This window comes from Miniopterus schreibersii (genome assembly GCF_964146895.1).
Source record: "Miniopterus schreibersii genome assembly, chromosome: 1".
In the NCBI taxonomy this organism is placed as follows: Eukaryota; Metazoa; Chordata; class Mammalia; order Chiroptera; family Miniopteridae; genus Miniopterus; species Miniopterus schreibersii.
Window position 1 is genome coordinate 159,414,301 of NC_138101.1, and position 15,290 is coordinate 159,429,590.

The 15,290-nt window shown below is 44.6% G+C and overlaps 1 protein-coding gene across 2 annotated transcripts in view; it reads left to right on the forward strand.

Annotated features, from left to right (window-relative positions):
• The window catches only part of TLN2 (talin 2), a 392,818-nt gene that overhangs the window by 251,071 nt on the left and 126,457 nt on the right, over positions 1 to 15,290 (forward strand). For both annotated transcript variants that reach the window (XM_081132101.1, XM_081132102.1), the window contains exons 13-19: positions 4,308 to 4,409; positions 5,134 to 5,210; positions 6,632 to 6,812; positions 7,652 to 7,765; positions 9,785 to 9,893; positions 10,655 to 10,863; positions 11,411 to 11,509. In XM_081132101.1, the coding sequence (XP_080988227.1) occupies positions 4,308 to 4,409; positions 5,134 to 5,210; positions 6,632 to 6,812; positions 7,652 to 7,765; positions 9,785 to 9,893; positions 10,655 to 10,863; positions 11,411 to 11,509 (891 nt within the window). The remainder of the gene's footprint in view (positions 1 to 4,307; positions 4,410 to 5,133; positions 5,211 to 6,631; positions 6,813 to 7,651; positions 7,766 to 9,784; positions 9,894 to 10,654; positions 10,864 to 11,410; positions 11,510 to 15,290) is intronic.

Genomic DNA, 15,290 nt, shown 5'->3' on the forward strand with positions numbered 1-15,290 from the left:
CAGCTCGGTGGCCTTGCGCAAGTTACCTGTCCTCTCTGAGCCTTCATTTCCTCAGCTGTAAAATGGGGATAGTAATACCTGTTTCCCAGAGTTGCTGGGGTCCAATGACATGATAATGATGAAATGCCCAGGGTGAAATACATGGAAAACATGAGCAGTGTGTTTCCGTCCTAGGCCCTCAGACCCCTGCGCTCCTCCTCCGAGCCTCAGTGTCTGCTCTAAGCAGAGTATAACTGTGTAGCCTTAACGAATAGTCACACGTACATGAGGGAATTAATAGGGCAAGTTGAGCAATAAGAGAAATAAAAGGAACATTAAGATTTGTCAGTTTCTTCCCAACTCTTGAAGTGGACTGTTCTTTAGCTCTACTTAACACTCAAATTATCAGTTGGCATTGAGGCAAGATCTCATCATAGGGCATCAGAAAAAAAGTTGTAAGGAAGTGGCCTTGGAAAGAGTAATCAGTTATCTAAGTTGATCATCGATTGATAGACTCACGCCACTTGGAAGAAACCTTCAGAAAACATACCTTCTTTCTTACTATCGTCAGTAACAGCTGTACCTGCACGGCCCTTAAAAATGAGTGTTCAACCTTAGAGAACTACGTTCTCACTTTATATTAAATCAAGAAATTAATATAAACATGTTGTTTAGAAATACAGCAAACCCTCAGGTAACATCATTTCATTATAACGTTGATAAGATGCCGTAGGAACTTAACTCTTATTTGTATCAATTCGCCTTTGGTAAGATTTGTTTCCAGACATTGTTTCCCATAAAGTCACAGAACCTGTCAGTGATGCTAAGTGAGGACTTGTATTGGAAGAAACTGCTTCCAAAGGGTTGAAAGGGGCTCTCTGCGGTGGGGGTGGGGGACAGAAAGTGAAGGCAGGAATGTGTAGGGCGGGGACAGCTATGTTTTATTGCACACCTATAGTAATATTGGCCTTTTAGACTAGGTCCAAGTACTGCTTCTTTAAAAACAAAATTTTACCTAAAAATAAATAGTCACGAATCTCAGTAACTACCTCAAGCAACAAACAGTGAATTATCATTATTTTTATTGGAGTATAAGGTTCAATTTATACTTATATTTGTTTCCTTCCTATTTCTAGCCTTAATTTAATTTCCAAGTATTTGGAGCTTTTCCTGCCGTCCGTTATTGATTTTTTTACTTTGATTGTATTACGGTCAAAGAACATATAATATATAATTTTACTTCTTAGCATTTTAAGGTTTGTCTCATATCCTAGGATATGGTCATTCTTGGAGAATGTTCTCTGAGTGACTGAAAGGAATGTGACTCTGCTGGTGAGTGGGGCGCTCCGTAAACGCCAGGCGCATCCTGTGCGGTAACGGTGGCGTTCCAGCCTTCGCTAGCCTTGTTGATTTTCCATCTGGTTAGTCCACCAATTCCTAACGACAACTCTGGCTTTTCCCGTATCTCCTTCCATCTCTGTGACTTTTTGCTTCATGCATTTTGAAGCCCACTGTTTGGTTTCTATGCATCTAAGTTTCCTTTATTGTCTTAACGGAGAAATTGTTTTATTGTTACTTTTTTTTTTCTTCCTAGTACATTTTTTTACTCTCAAACCTTTTTTATCTTAATATAGCCACTCAGGTTTTAAATGAATGTTCGCATGTCATATATTTTCCACCCTGTTACTTTCAGCCTAGTTATATTGTGATGTTTGAAATGCGTTTCATGTAGAGAGCATAGCATTGGGTTGTGGTTTGTTGGTTTTTTAAATCCACCCTGTCAGTGTCTGTCCGTCTTTTAATTGGCATGTTTAAACCATTTGTAGTTTTAGCTAATTTTTGATATGTTAGGGCTTAAGTCTACCATTTTATAATTTTTTTTCTACTTATTCCCTTTATTTCTTTTTCCTCTGTTTTTCTTGCCTTCCTGTGGGTTACTTGGACATTTTTTAGAGTTCCATTTTTCTTTATGTTTTTGAGTGTATCTCTGTGTAAGGTGTTCTTAGTAATTGTGTAGTTGTTACCATACACACATGAAATTAATTACAGCCTACTGGTGTCATTGTTTTACCGCTTTAAGTAAAGTGTAGAAGCCTTACTTCCATGTAGGTCTCTTTACACTCCCCCTTTTTGAGTTAAATTGTTTGAATATTTTATGTGCATTGAACACCACATGAGATGGTGGTGTAACTTTTGCTTCAACCCTAAAATATGAGTTAAAGATCTTATGAGGTAAAGGATAGTCTATTACATTTATTTCTATTTTTATCTATCCTGTGTTTCTTTTCCTTTCAAACTTTCCAGCCTCCTTCTGTTACCATTTTCTTATATTCGGAGAGACTCCCTTAGCCATTTTTTAAAAGGTAGGTCAGCTAACAACACATTCTCTTAGTTTTGTTTTTTTAATCTGAGAATGTCCTTATTTCCCCTTTATTTGCGAAGGTTAATTTTGCCTGATACAGGATTTGAAATTTACAGTTCTTATTTTTTAGCACTTGAAAAATGTCACACCACTTCTTTCTGGCCTCCATGGTTTCAGGTTAGATTTTCTGTCGTTCAGGTTCATTTGTAGATAGTATGTTTGTTTCTAGATAATGTGTCACTTTTCTATGGCTGTTTCAAATATTTTCCTTTGTCCCTGGTTTTCATAAGTTCTTGGTGTGGGCATGCTCTCCCTTCGGGGAGCACTCCCATGCCATTCCCTCCCCCACAGACGTATCTCCTAAACTCCAAGGGACCCCAGGACACTTGCAACCAGGGGAGCGATGGGCAGTGGCAGCTAGTCTGGGGCTAACCCCTGAACCTGTCTCCAAGGCCCCCTTTTCTCTGACTTCCCAGTGAGCCAGAGCAGCTCAGCCTGGGCTTTCCTGTTGCTGCTTCTATGCCCTTCCTTGTTTCACTTAAATAATTTTTTTTTTAAGTTCTTGGTGTGGATTTCTTAGGGGTTCTTCTATTTGGGCTTTGCTTACCTTCTTTATTTTGTAGGTTTATGGCATTCACTAATTTGGGATGTTTTCAGCCAGTATTTTTTCAACTACTTTTTTTTGGTCTTACATGTTCTCTCCCTCTGGGAGTGAGATCTTTTGTTATTGTCCTGTAGATCCTTGGAGCTCTGTTTGTTCTGTTTTCTCCCTAATGTTCTGATTTACTAACTTGAGTTTTACGGATTCTTTCCTCTCTCATCTCCATGCGACTATTTAGCCTATCCTGGTTTTTTTTTATTTTGGCTATTAAATTTTTCAGTTGTATAATTTTCATTGGGTCCTTTTTAATGACTTACATATCTTTTTTGAAACTTCCTAATCTTTTCATTTGTTTCAGGAGAATTTCTAATTGATAGTTGAAACATTTTTTTATGATGGCTACTTTAAAACCCGTATCAGATCATTCTAACATCCAGTTCATCTCAGTATTGGCATCAATTGCTTATCTTTTCTTATTCATGTTGTAGTTGTCCTGGTTCTGGATATAAATAGTGATTTTGAGTTGAATCCTAGATATTTTGGTTGTATATTAGAAGACCCGTGATCTTATATAAACCTTCTATTTTACCAGTCGCCTTATGTAGATTTAGTGTGCAGTATCCTAGCCTAGCTCTGTGCGCTTTAGTTGCAATGACGGCCCGTTTTCTGAACTTTGCAGTGCTATTCTGGACCACTGTGTTCTTTTGACACTGCTGGGATTCTTGCTCAAACCTTGTTGCTGCTGTCTGTGAGGGAAGAAGGCACTTACCCAGGACACCTGCTGTGGTGGCCTCTTGAAGGGAGGCAGAAGCCACTGGACCTGAGTCTTATTACCTACTGGGTGGAGGACAGGGAGACACAGGACTTCACTGTGGCCACGGCTGCGGAAGGATGAGGCCACCTGCCTGCCTGGTGGTGGAACAGGGGCCGGGATGCCCTGCCCTGCGGCTGCCAGGGAATGCCAGCCCAGGCTGTGGGGCTGGGTTGGGACTCCCAGCTAGGTCTCTGTTGGGCTTCCCCTTTCTGGTCCTTTGGCCAGAGAGAACAGGCTTTTCAGAAACTGCTTGTTGGAGGTTCCAAGCGTCAGGCCTATCTGGCACCCAACCTTAGGGGTAAAGGGATATAAAATAAAACCCAAGAAGTCACAAGATGTGGCTTCTCAAGTCCTGAGGTCCTCAGCTAGTTCGCCTTTTTCGCTTTCGGAGCCCTTTTACCATTGTTTGTCAGGTACGTTTTTGGGTATTTGGTTGGGAGAGCAGGGATGTTGGAGTCTATGGCATCTTGAACCTGGACCTTTTCACCTCTAAAACTGCTGATATATCTAATTTATTTACATTTCTTCTAATGCTCTTTTTCCGCCCCCAGGATTTTGGGGAGTATCAGGAAAGTTACTATTCGGTACAGACCACCGAGGGAGAGCAAATATCCCAGCTGATTGCAGGCTACATTGATATCATCCTCAAAAAGGTATTTTCTGCTGACTCAAATTGGAGAGGCAAGGCTCCTTTATTAAAGACTCGGTTCAGACGCTGTAGCTACCTGGGCTGGGAGGGGACACACCTTATTTGAAGTACTTGATTCACTAATTTAATCTTTGATGTCTTTGACCTCAAAGTCCTATGAGAATTTCTGATTTTGCTGCAGATTATCTGTATCATTTACTGCTGGGTAATTAGTGATAGTGCCTCACTTAGCTAATGAGTGAACCTAACTAACCCCTTGGCACCTTCCTCCCTGTGTAGTTACATTAGACTTTCCAGCCTCCATAGAAACCCATACTGAGGGTCAGAAAATATCCTTTGCGTTTTTCATGTTGTCATTTTTACTCCCCAAATATAATAGGGTTATATGCCATAGTGGTATACAGACAGATTCTCTAGAGCTTTTAGATACAGCCCATTCAAATAACCAAGTCCTACTAGAATATGAATATCCATGTCTTGATTTTAACTATATAAAATTAGGTCTGTGCAATAATAAATGCAGAAGACATTATCTCTGTATATTAAATAATTTGTTTCTTTTTTATTGTTATTATTGCCTTTGTTCCCCCCCTTCCCCCCGTAACTTATTAAATATCCAATGTAAGGAATTTGGTATAAACCTCAACATTTTTGCTTGTGTGGCACCTTTTAAAAGGTTCTGTGTAAAGACCTGCTGATTTTCATCTTGTATCTTGTTTTACCTCCAGAAACAAAGTAAAGATAGATTTGGACTAGAGGGCGATGAGGAGTCAACTATGTTAGAAGAGTCCGTTTCCCCAAAAAAGTAAGTGTTGTGAAGAGCTGGAGAACCACCCTCTCGCTGCCTGGCGGGTGTGCCCCTGCCAGCTCTGGGCCTGCTGCTCCAAGCCCTTCCCGCGGAGGAGATGGTAGTGGATGGTGGAGATGAGTCTTGCCTATTGAAGTGTGGTCCTAGACCACTGGTATGGGTGTCTAGGGAGCTGGGGGCTCAGGGTTTCAGGGAGACACTAAACAAGATGTGTTTAACTCCATCTTCCTCTTCAGAGACCGTGAATATTCAGGAGTCCTGGTCTGCCTTTCTGATGTAAATCCCGTAATCTGCATCTTTTTCATCAAAGGGCTGGAGAGTGAGCTTTTTTTTGATCCTGTCCCCTTAGGGGGAGGGATCAGCCAGTGGAGGTGTTACTGTGTATGGACCACTTGCTCCAGCCGCACTTGATATATATATATTACGATGCAGCAGAGGGGGGTGGTTAAGACCATAGACTATGGAGCCAAACTTTGGGTTCAAATCTTGGGGCTGTTCTTTTAATTTGTGGTCTTGTGGTCTCTGCCCCTTTGATCTCATCTATAAAATGGGAATAATGATAATACCTTCTTATATGTTTTATTTTGATTATTGACAGAGGCCCTGCCCCTAAATGCTAGTGCTCACCAACCCTCCCATACACGCACACAGACTCCCCCAGACTACCCCTGTGGGTCTGTCCACTGGGCTACTGAGGCAGATATGCCATCCTCAGAATTCTTCACTTCATATGCTCAAAGTCTTCTGCACTCACCATTCATTTGAAGAAAATATTAAGACGTAAAAAATTGACATATTGCGTTTTACTGGATGTCCTAGGAGTCTTCCCAGACTTAGGACGAAATCATCTGGAAGAGGTACCAGTCTGACCCGTCATCTTGGCTCCAAGGGTGTTTGAACACCCTCCATGGTCAATGGCATTGGACCTGTAGGAAGGGATGGAAGCTGTGGGAGACTTTCTTTAAGTTTATTTTCATACTTCTTTCTTCAAGCTAAGGATAAATGATCTATATTCCCAGCATCTAGAATAGAAACTGGCACACAGTAGATACTTATTGAATGAATGCTATTTCAGTAGGATTTACTGAATAGGTCAGTGTATCCAAAACTCATGTATGCCTGGAACATCATTGTTATAGAACTGTCTGTGTGTGTTTTTTAAGAGCAACTGATTGCATATACCATGAACCTATTAAATCCATTGGGAGTGGTTATTTATGTTACTATTTTAAAAGCATTCACCTCAGGCTTCTTCCACAGCACATTTTAGTCTGCAGCTTTGTTCGCAATTCTGTCTATGCGTGCATCTTTTAAGTTGGCCTCTGCAGCGTAAAGCAGCAAACATTCGTTACACCTGGGGTGTCTGACACTCCACGTGAGCAGCCATCTCACAGTGACCAAATGCCTGTCCCCCACAGGTCCACCATCCTGCAGCAGCAGTTCAACCGGACGGGGAAGGTGGAGCACGGCTCGGTGGCACTGCCAGCCGTGATGCGCTCGGGCTCTAGCGGGCCCGAGACCTTCAACGTTGGCAGCATGCCCTCGCCGCAGCAGCAGGTCATGGTTGGGCAGATGCACCGCGGCCACATGCCCCCCCTGGTGAGGCTCCCCGGGCACTCGCCCTGCACCTCAGGGTGCCGTCCCTGGTGTGCAGAGAGGGGCACCAGCTGTGGGGATAGGCTATGTGTCATCCACTTTCTTGCTAGCTGCCATCTGGACCCTGGCTGTTCAGCTGTGCAGTCCTGATGCCTAACTCTCAGCTTGTTTCCTTTTAATTGGGTGGCTCTGGTAACTTTCTGTCTAGGGTCACAGTTGTCTTTTGGGCTGGAAGAGAAACAGTGGCCTCTCCATGTGACTGGTGACTCAGAGGTAGAAACCTGCTTCCCTGCCTTAGCAGCATCAAGCTGCTAATTAGCTTAGATACCCCTTGGAGAGTCTGAGAAATAGACCAGGTCTGTAGTGAGCCACACTCTCCCCCGAGTGGATCATTTGTTCCTTCCACGGTGATGATCTACCTGCTACAGTGTCTCTCCTGGGTCTGCTCAGGGATCCTGTGGTATTGGGCAAGGACTCTTTGAAAACTGGAGAGCCTGAAAGCTCAGAAGTAATTTGACTCTGAAGAGGCATTTTGGCTGTAGGTTCAGGTAGAATCCTTACTTGTTTACCAGGAAAAGTTCTGGTGTAACACACGTTTCCCATGCCTGGCATCTTTTGTCCTCGGTACCCGAGGATTGGATCCCTTTAGCTCTCCTGCAAGGACTTTTTCCAAGCCTCTGGTCAGCTAATTAAGCTCTCCAATGGGAGGTGGTTTGGGCAGTTGTTGAGCTGTTTCCTGGGCCACTTTGACATGACTCAGAGTTCAGTTCCACCTTGTTTTGTGTAGAGGGCTGTCAGGGATGAGAGCATGGTATGACCTCTGGTGTCCATCTGTCGTGCAGACATCGGCCCAGCAGGCCCTCATGGGGACCATCAATACGAGCATGCACGCTGTCCAGCAGGCCCAGGATGACCTCAGCGAGCTCGACTCACTGCCACCTCTCGGCCAGGATATGGTAAATATTGTTCATGGTTTCCATTCAGTGTGTCTACCCAGGCAGGAAACAGGGCTGTGCATTCTGTCTGGATTCAGCCAGGTGAAGTAGAAATCTATGTTTTTTCCAATATAATGAGCCATTATCTCTAGGTTGTACCCACAGGAGGAGAGACTCATAGGGTGCTCTTGGCTGTTGGCAGTAACTGGTGAGGGCTAACCAGTTGGACCCTAGAGTCACATCATGTGGGCTCAATTCCAGCTCCATTGCCCAGAGGCTGTGTGACTCTGGCATATTCCTCCAAGCCTCCATTTTGTCGCCCATAAGTAGTGTGGTCATGAGGCCTTGATAATATAAATCACGTGCAGAGTTAGCACAGCACCTAACACGTGAGAGTTCAATGAGTGTTAGCTGCTTTTTTTTATTGCTAGTGGTTCTCAAACTTTAGCATGCATCAGAATCACCAGGAGGGCTTGTTAAAATACAGATTGCTGGGCCTCTCCCCTTTTTCTGACCCAGTAGGTCTGGGTGGGGCCTGAGAATTTGCATTTCCAGCAAGCTCTCCGGTGGTGCTGCTGCCACTTTTCTGGGGACCGTGCTTTGAGAAGCACTGGGTTACTACTCTTGAGCTTCTCAGCAGGGCAGGGTAATTAGCTGCATGAAATCACCCAGCCCTTTGCTGTGCCCATCATGATGGGGGGGGCCGGCAGCATTGGCAACACCTGGGGATTTGGAGGAGCGCAGAATCCTAGACCTTCCCCAAACTTCGGAATCAGAATCTACATTTTAGTTATTCTCAGCCCTCCTTTGCACATTAGAATCACCTGAGGGGATTTAAGGCCAAAGCCTGAGACTCAAGCCAAACAAGTTTGTGTCGCTGGGGGTGGGGCCTGAGTATCGGTGCTTTTCCACCTCCCCAGGTGATTCTGTTGGGCAGCCAGGGTTGAAAATCCCTGTTTTAGGACTGACGGGGCCATCATAGGGGCCGGAACCAAGATACAATTTGTAGCTCGTCTTGTCCAGCCAGGACAAGCTGCCTCCCAGTTCTCCCTGAACGCCGCGCTGTTCATTTGTATATTTGTATACACGCAGGGTGCTGCTGTCCTCAGTGCCGTGTCTTCCAAGTGCCCAAAATCATTAAACATTTTGCCCTGGGGAACTTCAGAGTTAAACATATGGCAGACTCCCAAATTCAGCACAATTGTAAGATAGAGTTTTAATGTACTTGGATTTAACATTCCTGCTTCACCAATTTTCAAAAAATTAATATGTAAAAAATATTATTAGTGCTAGACACATCCTCAACCTAGATTGATATTTTTGGAATGTTTTAGGAAGCAGATCAGAGCCTTATATTTCTGTAGGGTTGCCATTATCAGTATAAATGGTCATTTGTTGGCTTAGTCCAGAAATGCCAGAAAAGATAATTTGCTGTGTATAGGTTCATGTGAACATAAACTGTAGGAGCTGGGAAGGTTGTTAAAGACCATTGAGTTCCTACAGTGTAAGAAATGTGAGGTGCAGGACCTGGACATAATTTGCCTAAGGTCATACCAGAACAGGGGTCTTAACTGCCCTCCCCCCGGAATCCTGCCAGGAAAGGTGTCATATCTACATGACGTTCATGTTGTAAACAGAAGACAGTCCCCATGCTGACTGAGAAGACTCACAAGCTGAAACACCCTCATTCTAAAACCAAGGTATACATTAGCAATAATTGTTGGTGCTAACATGCAGTATTATCACAAGACATCAGTTATTCTCATTTTTATTGAATTCACCTAAATAGAATTTTTCTAAGATCTTAAAAGTTAAAAAAAAGTAACCAGTATAAGAAACATGGAGAATTTACATACAGTTTAGCCTCAATGAGGGAGCAAGAGGCCTGTTATAGATATTGTTTAAGATGACTTAAGGGCCTCATTGGTGCTGGCCCAGTGAGCGTAGCCAAAATGCTGGTCTCATTTTATGGCAGGACTCCTCTGGTTTCCTGGGTAATTCTGTGCAGTGATTGTGTCATGTGCTTGTCTGGTTTTGCAGGCGTCTAGGGTCTGGGTTCAGAATAAAGTTGACGAATCCAAACATGAAATCCACTCTCAAGTCGATGCCATCACAGCTGGAACAGCTTCAGTTGTTAACCTCACTGCCGGTAAGACCCCGAGGGCTTTGTGGTATGTTGTGGTTTTGTTTAAAACATAAAAAAAAAGTACTTTGATTGAAACAGATTTTCATATTATGAGACGACAGTCTATTTTTAGGCACCCTGAGTGCTTCAGGCATTTTCTCCCACTGACCCAGGAGAGATGTGGGGAACATCTCATTCCTTTGTGTCTGTATCATGCATCACCATTAAAAAGCACTTACGGAGCTCCTCTCATTGTCCATCAATATGTTGGATGTACTTCAAAGTATGCTGAGGCTAGTTTCTCCCTTCTGGGAGCTTACAGTCTGAGCGACGAGATCCGTCCTGCATTCCCCTCTGTCTTGTCCAGTCGTAGTCTTCCTTGGTGCAGCATTGCTCCCCGCCTTGCACTGTCAAGTGAGGGCCAGGAAACACCCTGGCTTCATGTGCAGCATTACAGTGTTTCAGAGCTGAGCTGACCTCCCTGAGCTGCTGACAGCGGCCTCATGAAAAGGCCAGGAGATGCTCAGCCTTCCGTTGGAATGTTAAAGGTGCTTGCGCTCAGCATTTCCATGTAGGCGGCCTCAGGGTGAAGGCCCCCCGAGAACAGCAGCACCTTGGAGGCAGGGAGCCGTCTTTCTCACTGAGCGCATGCGGTGCTGTGTGTCTGACTCCAGCCGAGCGGTGGGTGACGAGCTGCTGCCATGTAGCCATGTCCCTCCTGCCCACCTGGGCTCTCTTCACTCCTCACCGCCCTCCTTTCATGGAGATGCCCTTCTCTGTCCCAGGTGACCCTGCAGACACTGACTACACAGCTGTGGGATGTGCAATCACCACCATATCTTCCAACCTGACGGAGATGTCCAAGGGCGTGAAGCTCTTGGCTGCCCTCATGGACGACGACCTGGGCAGCGGGGAGGACTTGCTCAGAGCTGCAAGGACCCTCGCTGGGGCGGTGTCGGACTTGCTGAAAGCGGTGCAGCCTACTTCTGGAGAGGTGAGCTCCTGGGCCAAGCAGTCGCTCAGGCTCTGCTGGGACAGGTGCAGCCTTTGGGTACCAGGGGTGGGACTCTTCCTTCCGTCCTCATGGGGCATGTTATCACGCTGTAGAGTTTGCAGTTGTTGAACTGGGTGCAGAATCTATGGTTCGACATTCAGGACTGGTTGTGCTCTTAGTAGGAATCCTCCCTTCTCATCCCCGCCATCCCCAAGTACATGATGAGATATAACCTCAGAAATCAACAGATATGACACATACACATTTAAAGGGGTTTTGAGGTTTGCATCCTAAATTCCATAAAGCACGAATCACCTTCCCACCAGCTGAACGTTTCAAATCCACTGGTGTGTGAGGCCTCAGGCATTTCCTTGCACAGATTTCACCAGGGCGCTTGTCTCCTGCCTGGAAGGTAGTTGGAGACTCTCATTTAGGTGCAGGAGGAGCCAATAGGCAGGTTCCCCTCCCCTCCTTGCACTGCCCTGTCTGTTGGCACTGCACAGGAAGTGCATTTCCTTCCCAACCAATGTGTGTTCTGTGTTCACAGCCCCGACAGACAGTTTTGACGGCTGCTGGAAGCATTGGACAGGCCAGTGGGGATCTTCTGAGACAGATCGGAGAGAATGAGACTGATGAGCGATTCCAAGTAAGATATCTGCAGCCCATAATCTTGGAAAGGAGCCTAAGCAATGGTCTAGATCCAAACCGGTAAAATGCCATGCAAAACCAAATCTTCCTTGAGCTGTCAAGAATAAGATTGGGGTGGATTATCTTGGGGGTGAAGTCTTTGTGTGTTAATTAAAATATATTTTTTTTAATTGAGAAACTAATTTCACTTACAGTCATCATTGTAAAACACTTATTTAACTGTTCTCACTGGTCAATATGCTGGACATTCTTGAAACAGAAGTGAAGGGGATAGTACCATGAACTCCCTTATGTCCACCACCCAGCCTCCATAATGACAAACTCAGGGCCAATCTTGTTTTATCTATTTGGAAACTGTTTAAAAATTTTTAAATTGATTTTAGAGAAAGGGGGGGGGAGAGAGAGAGAGAGAAAGACAGAAAGATCAATCAGTTGCCTCCCGCACGTGTCCCGACCGGGGATTGAACCCACAACCTGAGTATGTGCCCTGACCGGGAATTGAAGCTGCGACCTTTTGGTGTACAGGATTGATGCTCAACCACATGAGCCACCCCGCCAGGGCGGGGGGTGGTTTTTAGTTTTATCACCCTAAAGTCCACATATGAGAGTGACACACGCTCCTGAACGCTGTGCTCACACAGAGCACAGGCCTTCCTTTATTCAGAGGTGGGTCTGTTGTCTGTGTCATCTGTCTGTGTCATCTGAAACCACAAGCATGGTGAAGAAGTATCTTTTTGTCACCCTTCATTTTCAATGCCAAGGACGTGTGCTGTTTGTCCTCTGGTGAGCAGCTGTAGCCACTGTTTGCAGCTGCTTTGATGCCCTGCCAGCTCAGACGAGATCTGCTCTTGTCTGCCTCTGCTGCCGGCCACCACAGATGAGGTGCCAAGGCCTGCTGTTGGGAGCCTCCGGCTCACACGAGCTTCTCTTCGCACATACTTGTGGGCAGATACCCTTCACTCCTCTTTCTCCTTCTCTTAAGGTCTTAATTTTGAAAGTTATTTATCAATACATTTTAATTAAATTGTTACAGTTCAAGCCCAGGTCCTCTGGAAGATGCCCTTTTCCAAATCCTATGATAGTTCACTGTTTGGGAATTCTGTAGAATTCAGAATAAAAAGATCAATTCAGCTTTACTCTAGCATTTAAGTTTCTTGCTTCGTGGGTGGCAGTTTTGCATACCATTCTATTTAGAGCTACCAGCTTTTATCAACACAAGATGCACTGGTCACAGAGACTTGACCATGCATCCTGTGATACACGAAACAGGCAACTTCATCCGCAGGTGTATTTTCTTCTCTGCTCCCACAGCCCTGCGGTGGTGCAGCCGTAGGACTGATTCATATCCTGCGACACAGTAACACATCAGAGCTCGAACATTCACGTCATGATGGAGGGCGAGACCCACAATCCCTATTCCTGGAATGTCCCACTAAATCCAAGCTAATTGTGTCTGCATCCTGACTTCTCCTTAGATCCCAAAAGCCCTTTGCTTTTTGTATTAGAGTAGATGATTCTTTGTAGGCAGGTACTTAGGAATTGCATAAATATGAGATTCAGCAGTTGGTTTTCTAGGCGTAGTTGTGTTGAAGCGGTCAGCTTACTCTCCTCAATTTCATCACATATAAATGCAAACTGCTCTCAATGTCTGTTGCTATTCAGATGTGCGAGGGCAGCCGGTTCAGGTTCGGGTTCAAGGCCTGGTCCTGCCGAGGCTTTCTTACCAGAAGAGGCCTGACCTGAACGTTTTCTGTTTCTGTAAGGTCTCCGGGTAAACAGCGGTATAGTAAGGTGATCCTGCAGCCTCTCCAGTTAGGAGTAGCCCTTGGCTTACTGACATTGGATTTCTTGCTCTCTCGTTTTCAGATTCTTGAGATCCTATCTCAGGGCTTTTCTTTGGGTCCTCAATGTACTGCATGTTCCCAGACTTAACAAAGATTTATTTTACATGAGCTACATAATAGTGGTCTTGTTGAAAAGTTTGACAAAGGCCTTGTCAGCAGCTATAGCTGTAGTATCACATTCTTTTTCTAACTGTATTTTTTTTGGACAAAATTAATAGGAGGAATGGGATTTCTATAAATGAGTCGAACAAAGCCCTTTAGAACAATCATGTGTCTGCATGACCAAATCTTGGTCCCTCTGTGCGAAGGCGGGTTCATAGCAAGAGAAGGAATACTGTGACCCTTTGGAAAGCTGTTCTCCTAAATCTTGTCAATAATTTGTGACACTCAAGTTGGGTTTTCACTGAGCTTTGAGATATAGGTGTCCAAGAGCTCTAACTTTGCATGCTGTGTTGGGAGCAATTTTTAAAAGTTGTCTGGGGGACAAATGCCAGTCAGATCCCAAAGACCTCTTCAACTTTTGGCACCAGAGGGTTTGGTTTTTCCGTGGACATCCAGTAAACATCAGAGACCCTAAAAAAACTGGATTGAACTGTTCCTTTAAGACTGCTTGGTTTTGTCCATTTTAAAATCTGCTTACGAGGTGGTTTCCAATTTGCCTGGATGGTGTATAGCCTTTGCTCTGTGTAACATTGTGCAGGTCGAACAGACTTTCCAATTTATTTTCTCATAAGAAATCTTGTAGAGACCCTGTGGGTGCCCTTTGCATTCGGACTCAAAGTGCTTTTCATTATCATCTGATGAATTAATAAAGACATCTGACCACATCTCCTGTGGGAGAAAGTCTTCACACGTTTGTTCAAAATAAAAGTGGCTCCTATGTTTGGGATACGTTTGGGAAGGCATTTCCAAACCAAATAAACTACCTTCAGTATTAAAAGCAAAGATATAACGGTGGTGGTTCTTCAGGTCACACAGATGGGTAACAAAGCTGTAGACGAAATCAAAGGATGCTCCATCCTGCAGGCAGAATGCCTTTTTGTTGAGTTGAAGCATAAACGGATCTTTAAAGGCTCAAAGCTCCTTGCATCTTCAGGGAGGTCATAGCTGTAGCTACACAGCCCGTAGCTAGTTTATTTATGTAGGCTCCCTGCCCACTTTTCATAATACTGTCATCCCCTGCGGAAGGCTACGGAACACTGAGAATAACATTCAGAGCATCCCCCAGCTCCCGAGCGGTGGGTGTGGTCTGTGCGTGTCCAGCGTTGCCCTCTGGAGGCAAAGATGTGGCTGAATTTGTGGTGGTCACTTGGATCCTTGTGCAAAGCAGGAATCCAGAAAATAAATTTTCAAGTTACAGTGGCGCATGATGATCTGGAGGCCATGAATTCTATTTTTCCTACAGCACATAGTATTCGTGGCATCTGGATACATTTTGACATCTTTTTTTTTTTAATATCTTTATTGATTTCAGAGAGAGGAAGGGAGAGGGAGAGAGAGAGAGATAGAAACATCAATGATGAGAGAGTCATTGATCGGCTGCAGCCCGCAACCCGGGCATGTGCCCTGACCGGGAATCGAACCCCGATCGCCTGGATCCTAGGTCGACGCTCAACCGCTGAGCCATGCCCGGCGGGTGCATTTTGGCACCTTGATCCACCCCATCGACCACATTCAAGAGACGTGACTCTCAGTATTGGATAAGGGCGTGAATGTTAATCAGTGGTTCAAGTAAAAACCGTTTCTTCAGATTAACCTGTTTTAGATTTAAACCTATGCTACTTAATGAACATATAGGAGACTATGTTATTCGGATGTGAGTTTCCTTCCTTAATTAGCTCTAGAGGTAAGTTCACATTTCAGAAAAATAAGTGCAAACATAGTATTCGAATCACTGCACGGAAAAGGTCAAATGGATTCTAACACAGTGATTAA